At 41.8% G+C, this 23,680-nt stretch overlaps 1 protein-coding gene across 8 annotated transcripts in view; it reads right to left on the bottom strand.

The window, feature by feature from the left end:
• The window catches only part of PAN3 (poly(A) specific ribonuclease subunit PAN3), a 75,641-nt gene extending 54,984 nt beyond the window's left edge, over positions 1–20,657 (bottom strand). For 6 of the 8 annotated variants that reach the window (XR_011724402.1, XM_071736628.1, XM_071736595.1 and 3 more), the window contains exons 1-3: positions 20,225–20,657; positions 14,648–14,788; positions 7,703–7,824 (exon numbers count right to left, since the gene is read on the bottom strand). Coding sequence is in view for 7 of the 8 variants with exons in the window: in XM_071736628.1 (XP_071592729.1) it covers positions 7,703–7,824; positions 14,648–14,788; positions 20,225–20,657 (696 nt within the window). In the remaining variant the exon portion in view is untranslated. The remainder of the gene's footprint in view (positions 1–7,702; positions 7,825–14,647; positions 14,789–20,224) is intronic. The other 2 variants (XM_071736640.1, XM_071736648.1) reach the window with 1 other exon arrangement.
• Positions 20,658–23,680: the final 3,023 nt, after the last annotated feature.

Raw genomic sequence — 23,680 nt, 5'->3', positions numbered from 1 at the left:
TTAAACAATCAACAGATTCCTACTGGGAACTGGTGGCTCTGACAATGAAAACCAGTGCTGATAGGACCACTAAAAACATATGGAATACAACACATTACACCAGACCACATTGCCTGGGTTTCTGAAAGCACAATGCAAACCGTGCTTATGAACATCAAATGTGATTGTACAAAGTCCAGTCTTGTTCAAGGTTCAAATGTATTTTAAATGAACCAGAATTCTGCAAAACCAAAGCTCTCTCACCAGTCTTGGGAAGCTCTTGCTTTAACAATTGCTCACCAGCTGTACCTTGAATGAGGTTAGATACCTCCACTTCATCACTTTAATGAATTTTTTATTCTGTTCACTTTTATATGTGCACAAGCTTCCTATCCTAACATTATTCATAGGAGACCTGCATGCAATCAGTGAAGGATTTTTCATCTCTTCTAATATTATAATTTCTACCACACCCAAAAGCATTTAGACTTAGTGAATGGTATTCCTGCATCTGATTTGTAATAAGCATGAAAATAGTTCTTGAAAGGGGAAAAAACAAAAAACAAAAAACAAACAAACGGAAAACCCAAGTACTATTTCTTGTGTTTTCCAGAAGGCAGTATTGACTTTAAATAACACTTCTCAGTCTCTTCTAATGGTGCTGAACTATTTTTCACAGAAATTCAATTTCAAGTAGAATGCAATCACAAGAAACTCTAGCCCAAAGGATGGAAAGTCCAGAAAGCTAAGAGCAGCTATACACAGGAGATGAAAAACTATTCATTCCTGTTAAGCCTGCCAGGCAAGGCAAGCACACACATATGAGAGCTTCAGACTTTTTTTCTGTACATCATGACTTTCACCATATGGAAGTTTAATAGAGAAAGGCAACTTTGTCAAAACGAAACGCTACACCAATATCACTCAGTTTCATATAAACTTTTTCTTTGCCTGCCTCTTGCCATGATTTACTGAGGTTCTTTAACCACTAGTTAAAATTCAACTAGGCTTACTGGCATACATCCTGCCCCTCTCCCTTTAATGGAATTAAAAAGTTGCTTCTGTTCACATCTCAAAAGAAAACTACTGCAGAACAAAACTGCCACATTCATCTCTGTCCAAGGATTTAAACTGATACTTCAGCTTAAAGTTCTTCCACTGTTGAACCTTCAACCAGTGACAAAATACAGGCTCTTTAATTTCACAGAAAAATTGAGAAACAAAGTTTGTTTGTTTAATAAACTGAATGTTAACTCAGTGTTAATTCCTCAATATTCAAGCAATTAAGTTACAGGATAGAAATTCAGACGTTTTTACTCTCTTCAAACACTAAGATTAATCCAAGTAACTCCTCTTAAAAAGAGACTGTGTGAAAAGGCATTGTGTCAAAAACTAAACTTATGTCAAAACAAATCATTATCTTAGACATAAGATAGCCTGTTGTGTACCAATATTTCCTATTCAGAACTATTGCAAATTATGTTCTTTTTAAAAGAGTAGTATTATCACACAGACCTAAAGACAACACTGACAGCACACAACAAACATCCCGTAAAAATAATTTCTGTGCTGCTATCTTAATAGTTTTGAGGACTTCTCACAGACTCACAGGGGAGGCTGAGGTCAGAAGGGACCCCTCTGGAGGCAAACCAGTCCAGTCCTCCTGTTCAAGCAGGACCAACAGTTGGCAGCCTAGGACCATGTCCAGACAGTTTAGTATCTCCAAGGATGGAGACTCTGCTACTTCCCTGGGCAACCTAGGCTAGTGCTCAGTCAGAGGGAGAGTTTCCTGATGTTCAGAGGGAACCTCATGTATCAGTTTGTACCCACTGCTTCTGGTCCTGTCATGTGGCACCACTGGGGAGAGCCTGACTCCATCCCCCTGCTTTGCACTCTCCCTCCAGGTATTTATGTACATGGATGAGACTGCCCTGAGCCTTCCCTTCTCCAGGCTGAACAGTACAAACTCTCCCAGCCTTTCCTTGTAGGAAAGATGCCCCAGTCCTCCCATCTTCATGGTCCTTCACTGGATTCTCCCTGGTATGTTCACATCTCTCAAGTACTGAAAAGCCCAGCACTCCAGGTGTGACTTCACCAGTGCTGAGCAGAGGGGAAGGATCACTCCCCCTGACCTGATAGCAATGCTTTACCTGATGTAGCCCAGGACACAGTTCACCTTTTCAATACTTCTTTGGTGCAGCATGCTAGAAAGAGAAGTGTTATAAGACTAAATATTCCCTCTTTCTAAAGGTATAGACCACTTTGCCTCCAGCAGCAACATTCAGTAGCAAAGCCCTTAATTATAGGTGCATTTAATACAAGTTTGCTCTGCTTTCACCTCCCTCCACTAAAGCATAGAGTTACAAAATCCTCATCAAAACAGAAGATGAATATAGCTTTGCAACACACAATTAGACCTAATTTTACACAGCATATGTTATAAAATTTGTCTTCAGTGAGGGGTTTTTGTTTGCTTCTCCACAATTTCCTTTCCTCAAAATATCTGAGAGATGGGATTTTTTCCTCTATCTCCATATTCCCTGCCCTTAGTCTTAGAGAAAATAAGCACTTTCCTCAGATTCATTCTTATGCTAGGTATGATACCTCAAAATATTTTGTAGTATGTCACAGGCTATTTTCTTAATACCTTTCCAATGGAATTATATTTCAGAATAGTTAATACTAATTTTTAGAAGAATGTTAATTGGACTATAAAAGAAGTCATCCTGCAAAAGAATGAGACTGTCACAACCAAACAAATAATTGTTTCGTTCTCAGATTCTGTGACCTACAAAGGGTCACCTTTTGCTTTCTTTCTAAACCATCCAAAACTTGTTTTTACCAGTTAGCATATTTGGCAACATCTACTCACAACTGTTAGAACTAAAGCAATTGGATTTCTTCAGAAAGCATTATGTAAACAACTGCATAATTTTATATTTAAAATAGCACGTCTGTAGTTTCACTCAGTTCTTAACTGTTAAAAATTGAAAACTTTTACAAGCTTCTGTACCATAAGTAGAGTTTTATTACTTGACTCCTGGCAGATGCAGCAGTGGGAACAAAGGTCTTTGTGTTTACTCAGCTGCGAGGCTTTGATGAGAGCACAGCCCCTACTTCTCAGACTTTGGAAAAAGACTTAGTATAACCAACATTAGCATGGTGAAACCAAGCAAGACCAATTCTTCTCCATTTCTTGGCCTTGCCAACTTTAATACTGAAGATTGTCAGGTCCTATTTTGACTTGAATGATTGACAAGTTGTCATTCGTACTTTCTACAAAACCTGCAGTCCAGTGGAAGCCATGCAGCTATAAATCTCACCTTATGAAAAGAAAAAACTGGATTTCTATGAAGCAACATACACGAAGACACCTTCTACTGTTTTATGCTCTTACAACCAAATTGCTCAATTCTATAATCGTATTAGAAGTTTTGACATCAAGGTACTCCTACTTCACCCTATTGTAAATCCCCCCTGATTATTCACATATCTTTTACCACTCTAACATAATGCAGCTAAAGCTCCTTCCCACACCACCAGTATCTTTGATCAAGCCATTAGTTAGTCAAGGGACAGCACCAATTGCAGAGGAACACAGGCAACAGCCAAGTGGCACAGGGAGAGGAACTGAGCAAACAGCCAAGCATCAGAGGCATCCTGGCCAGCCAGCTCCTGCCTCCTCAATGCTGGAAAAGCCAAAAGCAATGAGCTCCTTCTTGAACCACACCTCTGACTGTCTCTTGGTTGCTATCATTGTGCCAAAAAGAAAAAGAACAGCTTCAAGGACAGCATGCAGCCTGTGGGCCATGTGTTGTGCAGGCCTGCTCTGTTATTAGTTAGAGAAAGGGAAAACGGAAAATTCATGCTTTGATAAGCTGGAAGCCAATATTGCTAATGTAGTATTTAAAAGCACATGCAGATTCAGGGAAGAAACAACACATGAAACAAAACTGTACTATGGGAAAATGTAAACCAAAGAGGACAGAAAACTCAATAGGAAATAAGTAAAAAGGGAAGATTGCAATGGGGGACAATGAAAGGCTGGCTAATCGCAAAGACCTTTAAGGCATGAGAAGTGGAAGGATGAATCAAAGAGGTATTTCTCAGAAAGAAAGAAAGAATTAGAGCCAGCACCACTTCAAAAATCCTGCCTCTTCCAAACTGTACCAAGGATTTTTACTCTTTTTCCACTGCAAACCAAGCATTGCTATTGTCTTCACCACTATTCTAATCCCAGTGAGATGGTCTAGATCTCACAACATTCTTCAACAAATACAAATGAAATCTCTGAGAAATACCCATTCTGAAGAAACATTGACTACCAGTCATCTACATTACTTATGATGTAGAAACCACATTTCCTCTCCTATTCATCATGATACCTTCCTTCTGCTGCCCACTTAACACCATAATGCAGATAATGTGCTGCACACAAAAACATGATTGCAAATTTGGATATAGCTTTGCTTGAGGCAATTTGGCTCCACGTTTTATCATATCCCAAATATACACATACTCTTTTCAATAAATCTCAGTTTTATTTGCTGCACATGACAAATACATTCTGTAAATTAATTAGGAATAGTCATGAAGACTCATCTAATGAATCCCTGATGACTATATTGGAAGGTATCCAGTGAATAAAGCATGGACTGCAGAAAGATTATCTCATGGTAAAAGAAAATGAGCATTACCCAGAAGAGATGGGCTCTATTACTTAAGGCCAGTTAAGCAACTTGAACCAAGCTTTCTGTAGCTGGCCACTAACTAACCACTCCCCCACCTTTCAGCTCTACAGGTTGATTCAAAAGATGGTGGTCTGTAGTTTGCCAGCAATATTTAGAGGGGGGATAAAGGGAGCAGGGGACATTTGTTTCATTGTAATCCTTTTTTTTTCCCATGCCTCCGTAAAATGCAGACTACTTTCTTAGGGAAAGCATTCCACAAGGCTGGATACAATAATTGCAGCCTGCACAAGAAAGGGCACAGCCAGCAAACAGGCTTCACGAGAAGGGTGTGAGCAGCATGCAGGAGTAGGGCATCGAACTGTAAGGTGAGCACCTAATTGACTACCAAATGGATGTTCATTATGCATACACCACACATCTTGTAACCTGAACAGGTCCCACTTATCATTTTCTCACTGAAAATATTACAGAACGTTATGAGGAATACAGCTCAATATACAAACTCAAGGCTGCACTGTCAACTTAAACTTGACACTTAACAACATCTAGCTGTATCTTACCAATATTTTCTAGCAGTGTGTTTATTTGTATGTTTGTGCAATTTCCCAGTTTTAAAAAATAAGCTGAAAAATTTTGCTCATATTCTATCATTGATGCATCTGTGTGTGAACTCCACAGATCCACCAAAGATGAGCATGTAACTCAGAGATGGAGCTGATATTTTCATCTGCAAAAGCAAAACCAAGAGGCTGACGAGCTGTTTTACAGAAGAGTTCTGATGTTTCATCAATGGCAGAACACTCAATTTTCAGTACTTTTGACTCAAGGACCTGAAGAAAAACAGGCACATGCAGTTATTTTCTTCACCCTACTTTATGCCAGCTTTGCATTTTGCCAGCTTGCTTCTTTGTCCCAGTTTGTATTTCACTTGTGCAACACCAGTCACCATCAGCATCCCACTAACGTCACCCTTCTGCTTCAGTCCCTTTGCTCAGTACTTCCTAGTTCTTTATTCACTTAGTCTCTCCAAGCCCGTGGCATACATTTCTTTTCCCTTATATACCCCTCTTATGCCAATTACCAGAGATGCAGCTCTGTTCCTCATTAAATACAGACCCACTTCCACGCTGCTTCAGTCTGGGTGGAAGGAAAGGGGGAAAACACAGCAGATCAGCATCGCTGCTTGGAGTTCAGGTAAGGCCGAGACTAGGCCGGAGCTGAAACTGCAAGAATGCACTCAAGCTGGAACATGCCAATGCAGACTACAATTCTGTGAAATTATCTAAGATCTAGGAAATCTCCATATAAACCAGTTTTTCAAAGGTTTCATCAAGTGACAAAATCTGAGCAAATTTTCAGAGTGCAAAAGGTACATCCTTGACACAACCACTAGTCTGTCAGATTTGAAGTCTCCATTGCAAACCATAAAGCATTAGCACTGTTTAAAATAAAAAACTCTAAGATTTTCCCTTCACCTTGCTTTCCAAAGGGATGAGACATGGAAAACTCAATTCCAAGTGGCTAAGCTTTGTCAGTATAGACTTAATTTAGAAACTGACACACAATCAAAAATGTTACAAGCTTTACCTATGCACACAAGAAGTTAGATTACATGACTGAAAATAAAAAAATCCATATAAAAAACATTTTTAAGTTGTAGTTTAATGCCTTTATGAACTTTCTCAACTCTAACAAAACCCTTCTTCAGAAGTAATTTTCCTTAGCCTCAAATGGCACATCAAATTCCCCCTCTTTTCTCAAAGAGAAACACAAGGCCTTGACTGTAATCTTGAAGGCACTAAAGTATTTAAAAATCCTATGAGCATTCATGTTACTGGCTTTGCAGAAGAAAGAGTACTATGATTAAAAATTTTGTTCAGAAAGATACCAGGGCTTCTGCAGAATACAGTTTAAGTACAGAAAATATAATGACTTTGAACTAAAAGAACAGAAATTACATGATCTCAGTGACACCAAAATTTCTGACAGGTCCAATAGTACACTTCAAGATTAGAGTTAAATTTTTTCTTTTTATATCATGCATCACTGTCAGTAATAAACACTTCTATAATGCTGCAATTCTCTTGAATGAAAAAAATCCAGCCTTCTTGAAAATATGCAGAAAAAAAAAAAAAAGGGAACACAGCTAATTATTTCCCACCTTTTGCTGAATTATTTTTCAATCCATAATAAAACCACAACTGAAATCAAAAGTAAGCTCATAAGTAGAGTCTCCTTGACATAAAAAGAGAACTGCTATCAGGTCTCAGTGCAAACTGACTTGTGCTCTTTCATTAACCAGAAACTGGTTTGTTAAACCTTTGAGTACAGGAAGAGACCATCATCTTTTAAGCTTTTAAAAAATGTAGCAGTTTGAGGGAGTTATTATGTACTTAGTACTTCATGTACACACTCAGTAGATACTCATTTAGCTTTTAAATATGACAGCCTTCTGCTGTAAATTTTGCATAATACTACCAACACAATAAATTCCCCCTCATGGGAATTCCTAGGCCAACACGTACAGAACACTCTAAATACAAGAAAGCATTTCAGAAGACTTAAATCTGAATTCAACACCACTGAACACCACCATAGACTGAGTTTACAAATTCTGAAATTTTTGCCTAATAGTTTACAGATTTGACAGTTCACATTTTGCTTCAGTATTCAGATATTTGAAGTGTTTTGCAAGCCAATTTATAAATATGTGTGTATATATAAATATATCTATTTAGTAAAAGGCTATCAAAATAAGCTATGAATCTAAAAAGAAACCTAGCAGCACAGAGTTAAGCTACGTGGCAAAGTCCAACACAACAGCTCAGGTAAGTGCCAGTAAAAACCAGACTAACTTTAAAACAATGATATGGTTTTGTTTCCATTTGCAAGATTAAAGTGAGTATACACTCTGTATACCCCCCAAGATAACACATACCAGAAGGCTCCATTTTCCCTGCCTCTTGAACAGTTTTCCCTTGGTGTAACGCCAGCCAGAACTACTGAAACAGGATACAATTCACTGCTATTACCTGCATCATGGGATACTTTGTTTCAGCGGGATTTCCAAATCCATTAACGCCAATGAAGCTGGTGCTAAAGTAGGAATCTGTGAGACTAGCATCAGCTAAACCACCGCCATCTATTCCGGGAACTAAAAGGAAAAAAAGAAAAACGTTTCAGAAAAAAAAATTAGTTTACTGTGGGCTTATTCGCTATTTATCTCTTATGTTATTTTTTGGGGTGCAGAGAAGTAAAAAAGGAAAAGGTTGGCAATACTGTATTTCAAACCTATCTCTTCAGCAAAACAACTAAAAACGGTGCACGGAACAAAAATGAAACTTTATGAAGGTTTATAAATGACAGCAAATGCAGCATGATGTTACAGGACAAATGCAGAAAGAGGCAAAAAAGTGAAAAGGTCTGACAGAGATGATGAGGAGCTTGTACTACAGCAGCAAGGCTAACAAGGAAAGTAAAGATATCAGAAAGGAAAAAACAAAACAAACCAAACAAACAAACAAACAAAAAAAAACCCTGAAAAACAACACACCCATCTTGGAAATATACATGTCAAGTAGAGCTTTGAAGTGGATGCACTGGTTGTTTTAAACAGTAACACATAGAAAATGCATATTTTCTATGTATCAAGGTTACTCAAAAAATCATTCATACAAAGCACAAACATTTTAAAACTTTCCTTAAAAGCACAAGACTATTTTTATTAACTTGCACTTCCTAAAGTGGCAAAAATTTTATGAAAAGTGGACAAAAAAAAATCTCTTTTGGACTAAAAGCAAGTGTGAAGGATGTAAGAAGAAATTAACCTCCTGTCTAGAACAAAGGGCCTTGACATACAAACACAGTACTTTAACCACAAATAAATTAACTCAATGCTACAAGATTTCAGAGAACGACAAGAAGTAGTCACAAATTAACACAAGACACTTCAGCAGATATTACTTCCACAACAAACAAACAAAAAAAAAATATAGAGGGTAAGATGGCATAAAGCTGCAGTTCAAATAAAGATTCCACAAAAACACCCACAGCAAATTATGGGCACTAATCAGTATGGCCAGGGCACTGCAAGCCAAAAGGCATGAGTAATTGGTAGCTCCAAGGTAGGAAGGCACACATCCAGCTCAGAAGAACATCCTGTACCAAACTATCCAACTTGAACTTCTGGAAGGACTCGCAGCCAGCAGATGACACACGGAAACAACTTCCTGATCCTAATACTCAAAGGAAATAAAAAACAACTTTTTGACAGAGCTAAAGGAACGCAGATTAAAACCCCTCAAATTTAATCAGAATGGGGATTCTTCCCTGCAAAAGAGACTATATAACCTGGTGAGCCATTTCCATCCTGCAATCACAGGAAACAGCAAAAGAAATACTGCCAGATGAAATCATAGGAAGGGCTGGAAGAGAAGAATAACCAGCAGCACAGCACCACTACTACAGGCAGATGGAAACACTGCCCAGCTGCACTCCCTGAGGCTGCAGCTGTATATGCTGGCCAGCCAGGGTTACCACCAACAGCACCTCAAATGCAGAGCTGTATGTAGAGACAGATGAAATAACTCCTATACTTCAGTGTCAATACAGATCGACTTTGCAAATGAAAAAAGATTCTTAAAATATTGCTCTCAGATCTAGAATATAATTTGTATATTCTGCAGGTTCAAGGGAGACCCCTAAGGAGTTTCAAAGTTGCTAATTACTAATGAATTGCAACATTAGCTAACTTTTAAGACCAGAAAAAAACACTTGAGAGACTAAGAAAATAAAACTCCCTCTACTCAGTATTCCCTAGATCCCCCTTCAGAAGAAGAAGCCATATAGGAACATGACAAGTCCTCTTGCTACCTCCCTAAACAAGACAAAAGCTCTTTTGCTTTGTCTTTTAAACATCTGTTCCTCTTTTGCCTTCATTCCGGAAATTTACATCCAGAAGTCTAGGAAATATATTTTATGGCTCAATTATTGTAACAGGGAAAAATATTGATGTCTGCAGTAACACTAATTACTGTCTCATCCTACCTGCTACAGTCAGTCCCTAACTCACACTGGGAAGGCTAGCACCTTAACACAATCATTTTCTGGCATCAGGAAAAATGCTAAGACTCACTCATACAAGAAAACAAAAAGACAGGAAATCTGTGTTTAATCATGAGTAGTTTCAGTCCAGTGTGCTCATAAATTATTCAGGGTTCACAGGTTTTTATCTATTTTAAAAATACATTTCCAACGTAGCTTTCTCTGCCTGCATTTCAGCCACCATCAAAACTGCTGCAGTTGTTATGCTATATATTGACTGCAGAATACAAAAAAAAGCTATTTAATTTCCAGAAACAACTGTCATCTCAATGTGCACTATATAATTTCAGAAGTATATCTGCTAAGTCATCTTATACTTCTGTCAGAAAGTCCAGATTCTATCTGTGTTTTAACAAACTGGCAAGCTACTCCCTCAGATTACACCATCAGCTTTACAAATCCTTCAGCCTCTGCTGAAGAATCAAAACCCACCCAATTATTTCTGTTTCTCTCACTGCTCATCATTATAGTAGAGCCACTCTGAGAACCCACATACTTTTATTTTTGTTGGACATATACAGTTAATGTGCAAAACTGCATGTGCTACATTCAGCAGCATGGGAAGAAACCCCAGAGCTGACCTCCAATAACTCCAGGGAGCTGGGACAGCTGCAGTCACCCATTATCCAAAGAAAGCCCTGGAGCCGGGTCAGGTAGCCTTGCTGGGGCATAAACACAGCACTGGGTGCTCTGCTCCTTATCTGCCTGAAGCATCCTCAGTGCCCAGCAGCTCATGCTGCCAGCAGGAGCAGGCTGTGGGCAGCAATCCCCTGAGCTGCACAAAGCTGAGGACACTGCTGGGTATAACAAAGTTGATCTTTAACACTGCTGCCTTTCTACTGCTGGAATTTGCAGTGGAAGCCTATCCAAACCACTTCAAGCTGCAATTTAGGCTTTCTCTTGACACACCATTCATTATCTAAGTGGGCACTACTGAGAGCAAAAGTTACTACAGACCGTTTCCCTACTGAAGTAAAATGGCTTGGCCATAGCAGTCAGCCACCTTGTGCCTTTGCTACAAATTGCTGTACTCCACCTTCATATCACTCAGTGCTGAGCCACCTTCATATCACTCAGTTCTACTGGTACCATAACGATTTCAAGAGGGCTTCCAACTACGAGGCTTTCTGTTGTCCTCTTCCAAACTATCTAGAAACACATCTCTAGCTGAGGGACCAAGACCACAAGAAAACATTACACAGGAAGAATCAAAAGAAAACCATCAGAATCAAGCTCACTGGAAGAGAGGGTAGATTTCTTGGTAGCAGCTCACATTTTAGAACAGAATGCTCTAAAAGTGGTAAATGCAACTATTGCCTTCCAAAGAAAACTCAGCACCAGCTTCCTCAAACCAACTTCCCTTTAAGACAAACAGAAAAGATGCAGCTTGCAAAAAAATAAAAAAAAAAGAATGCTTCATTGCCTATGGAATTAAGGGAGTTTTCACTATGTAGTCCATTTCTGTTCAAGGAAGGGACATCCAGCTACTACAATAATTAAAGCTCAGCAAATACCTAAACAGCCAAGGAAGTTCTACTGTATTTGGCACCTGGCCTTCTCCATGACAAGTAGAAGGCTTTTATCCTCCTTCTGCCAAACATTTGGCTAATCATAAATTGTCACTTGCTTCTCGAAGACCAAAGTATTCAGAGTATGAAAAAAAAGTAATTTATCACAAGCAATCCATAGAAGGCAGCCTTCAGAAGTAGGCACCCTTCTCCACACAAGCTGTATGGTATTAAAACAAATAAACAAACAAAAAAACCAAACCCACACCAGAAGTCCACACTGGAAGGAGACAGAAGATTTTAGTCTTTATGAAATTTATATTTTCATACATTTCTTCCCTTATAATCAGACTCTGCATTCAATTGGTCTGGTCAGATCTTTCCGACATAATGACTGCAAACACACACTTCCTAAAACTCTACACAGTGCTATTAAAATGTCAAACAGAAAACTTCCTCTGAGGTTTTGTGTCTTTTCTCTTTAAAAGTATTGATTAGAATTTTAGGTAATTTTAGACAATAATTGTAGGGAAGTCTTGAATTGGCTATTTTTGTAATTCTGTAACTGTACTGTCCATGCATGGATATTTACGTTTTCAACAGCCTCTTCCTTAGAAAAATAGAAAGGTTGACTAGGCAGGTCTGAGAAGAGAAGATGTCTGTGCAAGGGAACAACTACAAACCCAGTGGGGAAAAAAAAAAATGATAACACGTTACATAAGCACACATGTAATCAATATTAAAGCCAGAAGTTACACCCTGGCAATTCTGGAATAAAATGAAATAAAATGTCTAGAGAAATTAAGAAGACATTTCCTACTTTTCATACACACTTTTTTTTTTTTTTTTTTTGCTTGCTTGCTGAGTAACATTGCAGCTTAATGTGACAGCTGCAATTAAAAATAAATATCTTCTTATATAATTCTTCTCCCACATAATTTTAGCAGAAAGTAGGCTTCCCATCAGATGCAGGCACCGAAGAGGAAAAAAACAGTTACTTCTGCCTTACTTATTACAAAGACATTTTACAGGAAACAAAGGATCTCGTAACAGCTTAAGTGCTTGAGTACTACTGTGATGAACTCACCACACATGCTTCAAAAGAATCACTGCATTTTGTTGGTGCCTAACCCTAGCACTGTCTGAATACTAATAGTAACACTACCTGAAAAGACCAAGGTTCTGATATTTCCATTCTGACATTTTTCTAATCAGTAAACAAATTCTGTAACATCCTATACTGCTTGTTTTATGAGCTCAGTATCAGCACTGATCATTTCAGAAAATGTTCTTATTATAAAAAGGATCCTTACAGTACCATGATATATTGCTCAGAAAAAGAAGGAGCTAAAGTAAGACCATAACATTTTTTTTTTTGACATTTTTCAAAACAACAATTTAGAGATTCCTGGTGAGGTAGTAAAATACAAATTGAAATAAATAACTTTGCTATTATCACTACTTTAAAAGATGTACTATAATTATTTTTATGCCGAGATAAGACTTTATATATAGGGGTAATCCTGAGTTAAACTTCTAGCTTTACTACAGTGCAGACACTTCACCTCAACACAGCTTGGTAAACTGAATCATCATAAGCTTATGTGTATACAAAGGACAAGGTGTTATCTCAGGTAGATATAAAGCAGTAAAAACCAGAGTGCCATAACTCCAGTGGAATTTTACACAGACAGATATCCTAATATTGAGATGAGCTGTTACACAAAGCCTATCTATGGCAAGTCATTTAAGACTTGTGTCCTTTTAGTCTGAGAAGCACCAGGGTGTCAAGAGGAGCTTATGCTTGTCCTACTTTGTTTCATACTGACACATTTGTATAAGGAAATAATTATGTGCTTGAGGTGTTACCCTCACTTGTACAACCCTGTAACAGTTCACAAGCACTATACATTTTAGTATGTGCACCCCAGAGGTGCTTTCTCTACAGTGCTACTACAGTTGCAACTTGCTGGGTAAAGTGGATTCTTGAGTGTTTTTGTCTCTCTCATGTATTACTGAAATAGAGGCAATGGACAAAGAAAGTGAACTACACCCCCAGCCATAGAGAGCAAAAAATAAAAGTACAGGCCTGGGTTAGGAGAGTGCAGTTGGAGGGCAGACAGCACAAACGAACCAAGTTGGCTGAAAGGCAGACAGGAAGCAAAACAGTTTGGGAAATGCTGCCTTGTTTACAAACACTCCCACTAGGCAAGGAGATATTCATGGACAAGCAAAGGAAAACAGCAATCTTTACTATAATATTACATGACTAAGCTGTCTTTTTTTCTTTTTTTTTTTTTTTTCTTTATTTTTATCTTGCATATCATAGAAGCATCTGATAAAGGCTGAAAAAAGGATAGGTGCCATCCTTTAGCTCTGCAAAAATGTCAGTACAGAGTCTAGAGCAGTAGGACTCCTCCTCATGGACTAAGTCCAAAAACACAGTGATAATGCAAATTAAAAGTGATACTTTTTCAAAGGAGTCATCAGAACTACTCTGTTATCAGAAACAGCAATTCAAAGTAATGCAATTACCTAGTACTATAGCTTTCAAAGCTAACCCTCTCCAAAAGCTTTCACAATTCCTAAAATATTCCATCAAATTATTCAACGAAGTGCTTTAACACTTTTAAAGCACATATATTTAAACGTTTGGGTTTTAATAGCCTCCCTGTACCTAAAACTCAACTGTTGGTTTTTTGGTTTTTTTTTAAATGTAAACAGTTGTATGAAATTTGTACAAATAACCTGGACAGAATGTTGGGACATTTTTCGTATCAGTGGGACAGAATGTAAGGACCTCTTTTCCTGCCAGTTTCATCAGCATTAAAGCAATTGAAGCTGAGGAAGACTACCCACAGACTAGAGGAACTGCACACACCACATAACCAACCTAATAACTTACACAAAAGAGTGGAGACATACACTGTACATCTGTACTTTGTTTATAAATATCTATTCTCAAATGGAAAGATAAAAAAAAAAGTGTAAAAGGCTGTTAGGAGGCGAAAACATACAAGTTCTAAGCACAAATATCTTCAAACATCAAAAAACAATTACATAATTGGAACTTTTGCAATTCTTGAAAGACTTTTGGAACAAACAAACACACACACACACACACACAGGGTGTGATCTACTCCAGCTCATCCCCAATACACATCCATTTTTCTGGCAGGGCAATGCATTATATCTTCAGTAGAAAGCAACAGAACAGAGAGGAAAACATCAGCCACATCAGCTTACTATCTAAATCCCTCCACTGAAACCCTTTTTCATCAGCTGCCTCATGACCAACATTTTTTTTCTGCTTTTGAGGTTCTACAGAAGTGTTTCTGCCTGTGTTTATCCCCCACCCTCACTTACCATTTGTCCACTTTGCCCGCAGCAGTCTAAATTTGCTTCTATGTGGTTCCTTACTCATGGAACTCTTTCTGAGCTGGTCCCCAAGGTCACTATTTCCTGGGTATTCAAATCCTTCCTGAAGGCCCACTCCTACAGTGATACCTACAAAAAATCAGTTATCTAATACCTGCTAGACAGAAACTAAATGGGGATTCTCTGTATCTTACAAACATTATAGAAACTTCAAATTATTACAACACATGGAGCTGCTCATATAACACAACTGTCCTACTGCTTTTTAAATCTTTGCCTTTGAAGCAGAAAAACAATTGCAACAGTAATAGTGCTTTCTTTACATTCTTCAAAACAGAGTGGGTACTACCAGAAACAAATACAATTATCAGTACCTGTGATTTCTGTGGAATTCTGGATGTTGAATGATTTCCTATGCAATATGGAAAATGCACAAAGTATATAAATAGATCCAATCACTTTCAAAGTCCATTAATAATGTAGATTTTAAAAGTTTCAGATGCTAAAACTGTCCCTCAAAATCCCATAGAAATTTGCAGACTGAGACATTTTTCCTTCCCTTTCTTTTTCCTTAGCTCCCCCCAACAAATTCCCTCCCCATTTCATTTCCACATGAAACACATAAAAGCGGAAAGAAAATCCATGCCTGATTTTCCAATTTCTAGAGTTGACATATGAGAGAAAAAGTGATTAAATAGAGTCAGTTATTTCCATCTTCTCCCATGCATCTCTCACTGGTTATTGGTTTTACTCTTCAATTCTCAGCTGTCTCTGTCTCCAAATGCCCCAAATGCCCCTTCAATTCTCAGAATTGTCTCCCCATTTCTTAAAAACAGAGCACAACAAGATGAAGATTGTATCATCTACCAACTCCTGGAAAAGGCATCAGGAAAATTAAGAGAGGAAACCTCCCTCTAAAAAGGAAACTAAGGTATACAGCAACTAATATGGCATCACCTGCAAAAAGTACAAACAGATTTGGAAAAAGAATTCTCAACCATACATCCCAACTATAACATCTATTTTCTGTATACAAATAAAAGAAGAAACAAACTCAGGAAAGAAGTAAACAGTATGTGACATATGGCAAGTATCTTTATATTTAAAAGTTTGAGATAACTGACTGTTCCTAAATACTTTGTGCTGTGCTACCAAAGTTAAGAAAAATACCAAAGTTAAGAATAATCTTGACCATTGCTTCAACGCATTAAATGTAATACAACACATTACCTTTACAATCTGTTTTGCTGAATAGCTTATCTTTCCTTTTTTTCTACATCCACTGCTTCCTTTTGTTTAAAAAGGGAATAGAATGGTAAAGACTTAAAACACCTTTTAAAAAGCAGAAAATATACAGATGTCTTTTCAGTCTTTTCACTCCAAGCCTTGTATATTTATGGACATATACACTACTGCTATGACCAGAATATAATATGTGGGTGGCTGGGTGGAAAAACAGCCGTGGCACTGTTATTATGCTAACACAAGGGTTGCCCCCTTCCACCTTCTCATGGGCTGGTAACAAGATCTGTTCACCTAGCAGAAACACAGGCCTATATTTCAACTACATATTTCCTAAAAGGATTTTGAGAAAGGCTTTCTGGTAGAGAACTAGATGAATATAACTCTTGGGGAGAGGGTGAGCTGACCTCTGGCATGGGGATGTTGGGCAGTCCTGCCACAGGCAGCTCCTCTGCCGGCAGCTCTGTGGACAGCAGCACCCACCCGCTGATGCTATCAATGAGTCCAGGTGGAACTCCTACCTCAGCACCTTATATTTTGGTCATATTTATAGGAATCTAAGACAAGAGGACAGAGTGAGCACTAGGTATGTACTTTTATGGCAAAATAGCAGCCATACCTCAGTGCTTATCTATTAATACCTGAGCTGTACGTGCAGATTACATCTGTTTAGCTATTCAAAAGCTAACAAATACAACAGCAGTTGCCCATGAAACCTTCATTTTTGCAACTTAATGTACAGACACAGTACATTTTAATACCACAATAACTATCTTTCTCTAGACACTCCCTCACACAGCATCAAGAAGGGACAGTGCCCACGGGACAAGCCAGCAGCAGGCAGCAAAAGCAGGCTGCCAGTTTGCTTCCTACAGAAGCTGGAACAAGCCAGAGAAAACAGAGACCAGAAAAAAATTCTTCATGCTATTATGTCCCCTACCCAACCTTTCCTGGACCGTTTCTTAGAATTCTACTGACCAATCCTACCTTTTCTCCTAAATGCCAAGCAACAGTCATTCCCCACCTCCACTTCTTCTACAGCCTTCTCAGATAAAGGACTGCTGCCACTGCTGCTCACCAGCCTCACAGGTGGGACACACATCTATTAGAAACACTATACACAGATTTTGGCAGATAATAAATCCAGAGAGAACTTTCTTTTTTTCCTCCACAGAGCTGCTATGTGAAAAGGATAATTTTCTTCATACAAATCAAACCTGAGACAAGTAATACCAACTATGTTCCCTATTTTGTAGGCAGTCAGCTGGCCACCTTATATATGGATGGTGAACCACACAGAAGGCTGAACACTCACAGCTCCAGGGGAAGAAGTAAGAATGGTGCTTTGAACACATGTGCTCCAAATGTCAAGTAGTTTGGGGGCAGGGACAGAAGTGCTAGCTTCTGAGAGCAGCCAGAGCTCATCAACATGGTCAGTCTCCTTTCCCAAGAACACAGAAAGCCACACAGTCAGGACAAAGCCACATTTAGCCTACTACCTCATCTCTGACATTGGACTGCAGCGGATATGTGGACAAAAGCATAAGCACAGGACAAGGATAAAGCAGGATTTCCCAGCAGGCACACAGCCATACGTAGGGGAAGATGAGCGTGATTCAGAGATGATTTTTTCACATTTAATCATCTCAAGGAGAATTTTCTTCCAAGAACATACACTTTTGGAATCCCTGACAGATGTTAGTATCCAAAAAATCTACGGCACAGAATAGCTTAACCACACACTGTGAGAGAAACTTCTCTGGGTTTGCTCTAAGGGTGTCACCTACTCATATTCCACTTCATGTCCTCATACTGAAATACTTTTGCTCTGGAGTATATCTTCTATTTTCACTGTTTATCTTCTCCTTAGCACTCAGTGTTCCTACTGCCTATGTTGTGGAAACAAATCTGTATTTGGGGAGCCTTTGTGATTACCACAGAAAAACCTATAAGTAAATTAATAATCCCGTACTCAAAGCAGGATTAGAGTAAAACGTATGTTAGAACGAGGCACTGACCCACTTTTAACAATAAATAGGACTACACAGTTAATTAGTCAATGAGTATTACCTTCTCTGTGGTCTGAATGAGGCTGAGGTCCAGTGAGAAAGGAGGAAGAGAAGGTGGCATCTACAGCCATGTTACTGAAGACTACCAAATACTTTTGACTTCAGGAAGACAGACTTCAGCAAGACTGTACAGGCAGGTGATTTTTGCCCATTCCATGTTCTTAACCTCAGAACTTTATTATTTAATAATTGTGTATTACTTCCTACATCCATAGAAATAAAACTTTCATTCCATCCACTTTGAAATCACACTACTAAAAACACAGGTCATCAGCAAGGAAATTACTTCAGATATTACCTTGTCTGTACCTATACAGATTGAGTTCAGATTCTGAACAACTGTTTGTATTATTTGTTTCACAAACGTATACTGAAGCAAGGAAGCTTAGAAGTGAAGCTGGCCCCACTCCCTGGCTTTTCAACTTTCATTTCTCTCTCCCTCTTTTTCTTACTCTTCCTAGTTAAGTCTCCCATCTGTAAGAACATCATCTACCAATCCAAGCTTTTACCTCCTCTAACTTCTAGTGAGGGGGCTTTCCAGGCAGGCAATCACCAATAACACCAGAGTGGGTTTGATCATTCTTGGTGCCTTCAGTCCTCACAATAGTGCAATAGGAAAGAGCTCTGTGTGGGTTTAAATCTCTGACACGTTCACTAGAAGCAAGTTTTTCAAATAACTGCTCAGCAGCATCAACCCCTAAGCATACACAAATTGAAGGTTTTTTCTGTACATCGGGCAAATTTTGGAACTCTTTCTTATAACAACCTTCATATAGGAGCTTGTACCCCCCAAGCTAAACTATGCACCCTCTCCCCAAGAATGAACCTTCTAGTTTAAAAGACTTCTAGTGATTTTCTTGGCACAGGGAAAAAGTGTCAAAAATAAAAATGAACAAAGACTGACTTATCACTGCTGAATGCCTCCAAGGCATTTCTACCTGTAAAAAAAATAGTATGAAAGGCAAGAAAGACTGCAGCTTGAACAACTGAAGCTTACAAAATAATCTAAAACTGAAAATAGTGCCTTTCAACAGAAAACATTAAGCAATTTTATACTGTAGCTCCTGAAAGCACAGTCATGACAATGTTGTATTAACATAAGACACTGACAAGCCATCAGCTACAGAGATAATGCTGCTTGGAGGCACAAGCTCACCACACTTGACAAAATAGCAGCTGCAGGTTCCTGAAACACATATCATACACTAAAAACCTACATACAGGATGTTCAGCATGGTTGCATCTTAATTTCAAAAACAGATATGGTTGTGACCATTTAGCAGTTGAATCTTTTTATGTAAACAAGTAGCAGGTTTATGGCAGAAATCAATAATGCAACCAAGCTTAATATATTCATTTAAAGAGGCATGACTTTTCTGAAGGAGCATCTCTGCCTAGCTGCCAAGTGCTGCTTTACCTACAAAACGAATGGTTATTAAAATGAGGTTACTGCAAACACCACCTAGCTATCAGACTGCACGTTGGGAAGATGCACAGCCGACCAGAAACAGCAACGCCACCCACCCTGCATGGCACACGGGCAACCTGAACTCTCACCATCTGAGAACGGACTGCATACAAAGGCTGAAGCAGTCTTGCAAAAAAAGCCTTAGAAGCAATTTCTGTTCCCAGCAGCAGATAATGCAGACATCTCTATATAGCTATTAACAATTTTTTGAAAATGCAATATATCAGCTGGACCATTTAAAACTTTCAAGAGCTGAAACTCGGCATCGGTTGTTTGGATGAGCCCATCCAAGGGTACCACTCTGGAGAGCGCTGCCTCCTCACTACCACCCTCCACCTCCAGCCTGGCCGTAGGAAGGGAGGTTCGGTGACCCAGCACCCAGCCCAGCGCTGAAGTGACCGATGGCAAGCTGCCCGGTACCCCCGAAGCCAGCCGGGGAGCGGGAAGGGTGCCTTCCGAAACACATCTGCCCGCTCGTTCCCGTCAGCACCGGCCGGGTCCCGCCTAGGCGGCTCAGGAGAGCCAGCACATCCTCGTCCCGCCCGCCCGGATCACCGCGGCGCCCAACACCGGCCGAACCCGGGGCCAAGGCAGCGGGGCGGAAAGGCCGGCCGGGCGGCCCGGGGACCCCCGCCACCACCATGGCTGTTGTTATTTGTTTCCGGTAGCACCACAGCGTGTCGGGGAGCAGGAACAACGCACCGCCCGCCCGCCCACCCTCCCGCCGCCCCGCTCCCGGCAGCGCCCCCGCCCCACCCCACCCCCGGGCCGCCCCGCCGCACTCACTCGCCAGCCGCGGGCCATCCAGCCCCCCGCCGCTGCCGCCGCCTCCGCCTCCCGCCCCCAACTCGGCTTTCTTAGGCCCCACCACCGCCGCCGCCGCCGGGCCCGAGCTAGCCCCGTGCGGCGGATAGCCAGGCCCGGCGGCGGCGGCGGCGGACGGGGGGATGCCGAGCGGGAGCCCGCCGAGGGGGGCGGCGGGCCCCGGGCCGGCGGGGGCGGCGCCGGGCTCCTCATGCAGGAACTGGCACTCCTCGCCGTAGAAGCAGGTCTTGTCCTTGGCGTAGTAACGGCAGAACTTCAGCTTCACGGCGCCGCCGCCGCCGCAGCCGGCCCCCGCCCCGCCGACCGCCGGCCCCGCCACGCCGACCCCCACCGCCGCCGGCGGCGGCCCCACCACCGGCGACGGCGACGAGCAGGGCAGGCCGCTGCTGTTCATGGCAACCGCCCCGCCGCCGCCGCCGGGGTCGGCACCATGGGGAAGGAGGGCGGGAGGGAGGGGGCGGGGAGGGGGAAGGGGCGCGGGAACCGCCGTCACCCCGGGCTCCGGCTCCGGAAGGGGGAGGAGGGGGCGACTCCGCGCCTCTTAAAGGGGCCGCGCGGCCCGCGGCGGGGGCGGCGGCGCCTCCTCAGTGGTCCCGGCGCTCGGGGTTGTTTATGCCATTTTCCTCTTCCTGAGCGGCCGCACGGGCGCGCCTGCGCCGGCGCGGGGCATGCTGGGAAACGCCGCCGGCCTCCGGGGCAAGCGGGGCTGCCCGCCGGGCCGGAACGGGACGGGACGGGATGGGGTGCGGGCGGGAGCCGCGGCGCCTCAGGCGGTCAAGGCCGTCCGGCGGGGCGAGGAAGAGTGGGAGGTGGGGCGGGGCGAGCCCGCTGTCCGGCTGGGCTGTCGCGGGTGGTCGTTAAGCGCCCCGCGCGGCGTCGGGCAGCCGTTCGATGGGCCGCGGTCTGCAGGCGGTACCGCCGGTGTGAAGGGGCGACGGGCATGGGTAGGGGATCCACGGGCTGCTGTCGGGCCAGCACATGGCAGAGCCCAGGGCCGGTGTCGCCTGCCTCCCGTGCTGCCTCGTGCCCGGTACGGGTCAGGGTACCGGCGGTCCCGGCAGGGTCGCAAGGGTTTTCCGCCAGGAAAGTCAAATATCTGCCCCTCCTGCGGAACAAGGGACCGCAGCCGGTTCGCTTTTCCCTGCCCGCTGGCACAACGGGTGGGCAGCCTGAGGGATTCACCCTCTTCCAGGAGTCTAATCAGTGGGCTGGCCGGTTTTGAGGGGATGCTCAAAGGGTTTTCCCTTGAGCACGGAGAATTTCGATGTGTGGATTTTTCGTGAATTACTCGCTAAACTACTCCGAGACTTATTTTCCGTAGTCAAATTGTTGGCGTAGCTTGCGGTGCAAACACTGGAATGGTGTATATGTAATGGATGAAATTGTCACATGTTGAAGTGCTCTTGACGTTGTTTTGGTAAGAAAAACATTTACTGTTGAATTAAGATTGCTTTTTGTCTATTGTAATCTTCTCATATTAAAAATGAAAATCAGGGCCTGCCTCCAAGGTGCTTTGACAGTTTGTGCTAAAAGAAATTTAAAAAAATAATGAGCTGAGCTTTTAAATGTCATGTTGGAACAAATCAAAATCTTTTTCTCAGGTAAAGTCTTTTAAAGACCTCAAGAAGCAGCGTGCCTTAAACTGAAATTTCAAGATCACCATTTTTGCAGTCATAAGAATAGCTTCTGCAAGGTTACAAACCAGCTGAGGAAAAAAAAAAAAAACCAAAAAAACCCAAGAAAAAAACACCAAAAGTTGGGTGGGAAACTGGAGATCAGGGTTCCAGTTCTAGCCTGTTAGAACAGTATCATGTCTCTGTCATTCACCAAACAATTATCACCCTTTTGCTTCCTTTCAACTGTATGGCAAAGAGGTCACAGCTTCCGTGTTCCTGCAAGCTTAGAAAAGAAGGCAAAAGGGTGGAAAGACAGACTCCACAGGGAAGAGAGACCTGAGAACTGCCTCAGCTGTGGGAAATGTTTCAGTCCCAACTTGTGCCTTCCTAGATAACCAAAACTGGTTTAGTTCACAGATCAGAGGCAGTCTCCACTGCTTTTGCTGAGATGCCCCCAGTTACATTCAGGTGTGTATCACTCAGCCCCCTGTTACACCTCTGAGGAGTGAAACCAAGGACTTCTCATGCTGTGAGCTGTGGTAGATACACAGAGGTGCTCATGGGTGAGATTTCCCTTAGCTGCTGGAGTGGGGAAAAGGGGAGATTGAGAATGCATTGTTTCCTCACTCTTTATCTTCATCTGTGATCTGGGAAGATGCCAGCACAGGGCAGAGGTCTTGGGCAAGTGGGCCCCTTGGGGTGGATGGGTTCATAGGGGGGAATGGGAGGTAGGAGATTGTGCGTTGAGATAACGCCAGATGTCAGGGGACGAACCCAGTATTACCTTCTACTGAAGTCTGGTTATCAGAGGTCTATCACCCCTTATTCCAGGTAAGATATCCCTTGGAAAAATATCCCTTCCAGAAAGGTCGAACTGAGTGGACAAGTTATACAGGCGTGTGAGGAGGTTGGAAGAGGCTGCAGAAAGATGTTAATACAGAGAGAAGAAAAATCGCAGCTTTCATCCAGGGCTTTCCCAAGCTCTGTGGATCTTTTGCCCAGAGCTTTAATGTTGTGGATTTACTGGTATCAAGTTATCTTACAAGAGATTTTATGATACACATAGGGAAATACTGTTTCTGGGTAAACTGGTTGAACATGAATTCTTCCAAGCAAACACTTCCATGGTGTAACCACTCCCATCACTGAAGTGTACTCCAGCCTGTGTTTTCAACCTTGTGAATCTTCTTTTCCCACAGCTCTTTTGCTGATCCATGGGTATGTCTAACATTACATATAAACAGTGAGGTTAGGAGCAGGGATACAACTGGGCTTGTGTATACATGACCCACATTTACTCTGTCTCCATGCTGTAGCTCAGGTTGAAAACACTCTCATTGGATGCAGGGAGAGCAGAGGTAGCGGACTGGGTGGTGTAGTTCATGATCCTGCCAGCCGGAGTGCCCAGATAGCAACGAGACACTTGATATGGTGCCAAGGATGTTTGGGTTCTCCCCCACCAAAGTTGGTGTAAGAGCTGTGCTTGAGCCACTGAGCATCCAATCAGCTTAGAAGTGTTCCTTATCTTTTCCACGTTCTCTTGGAGAAAAGCAGTGACCAAAATAAGAGGTTTGAGAGGCACGAGCCTCTTTTTTGTGACTGGCAAGCTCTCACATCTCCTGTCTCTTCATTTCTGTTAAATATATATAAAGATTTGGCCTGAAGACTGACCTGCAGCTACTGATTGTCTGTGTGGGAGCCTGACACTTTCTTATTAATCATAACGGTGTGTTGCCCTCTAAAATTTTATTCTTATTGCATGTTCCTGATGGTCAGCCAGGGTGCTGAGCAGTCCTGCTGA

This window comes from Heliangelus exortis, chromosome 1, assembly GCF_036169615.1.
Source record: "Heliangelus exortis chromosome 1, bHelExo1.hap1, whole genome shotgun sequence".
Lineage (NCBI taxonomy): Eukaryota > Metazoa > Chordata > Aves > Apodiformes > Trochilidae > Heliangelus > Heliangelus exortis.
Note: the sequence above shows the minus strand (reverse complement) of the source record. Positions and strands in the feature narration are given on the sequence as shown.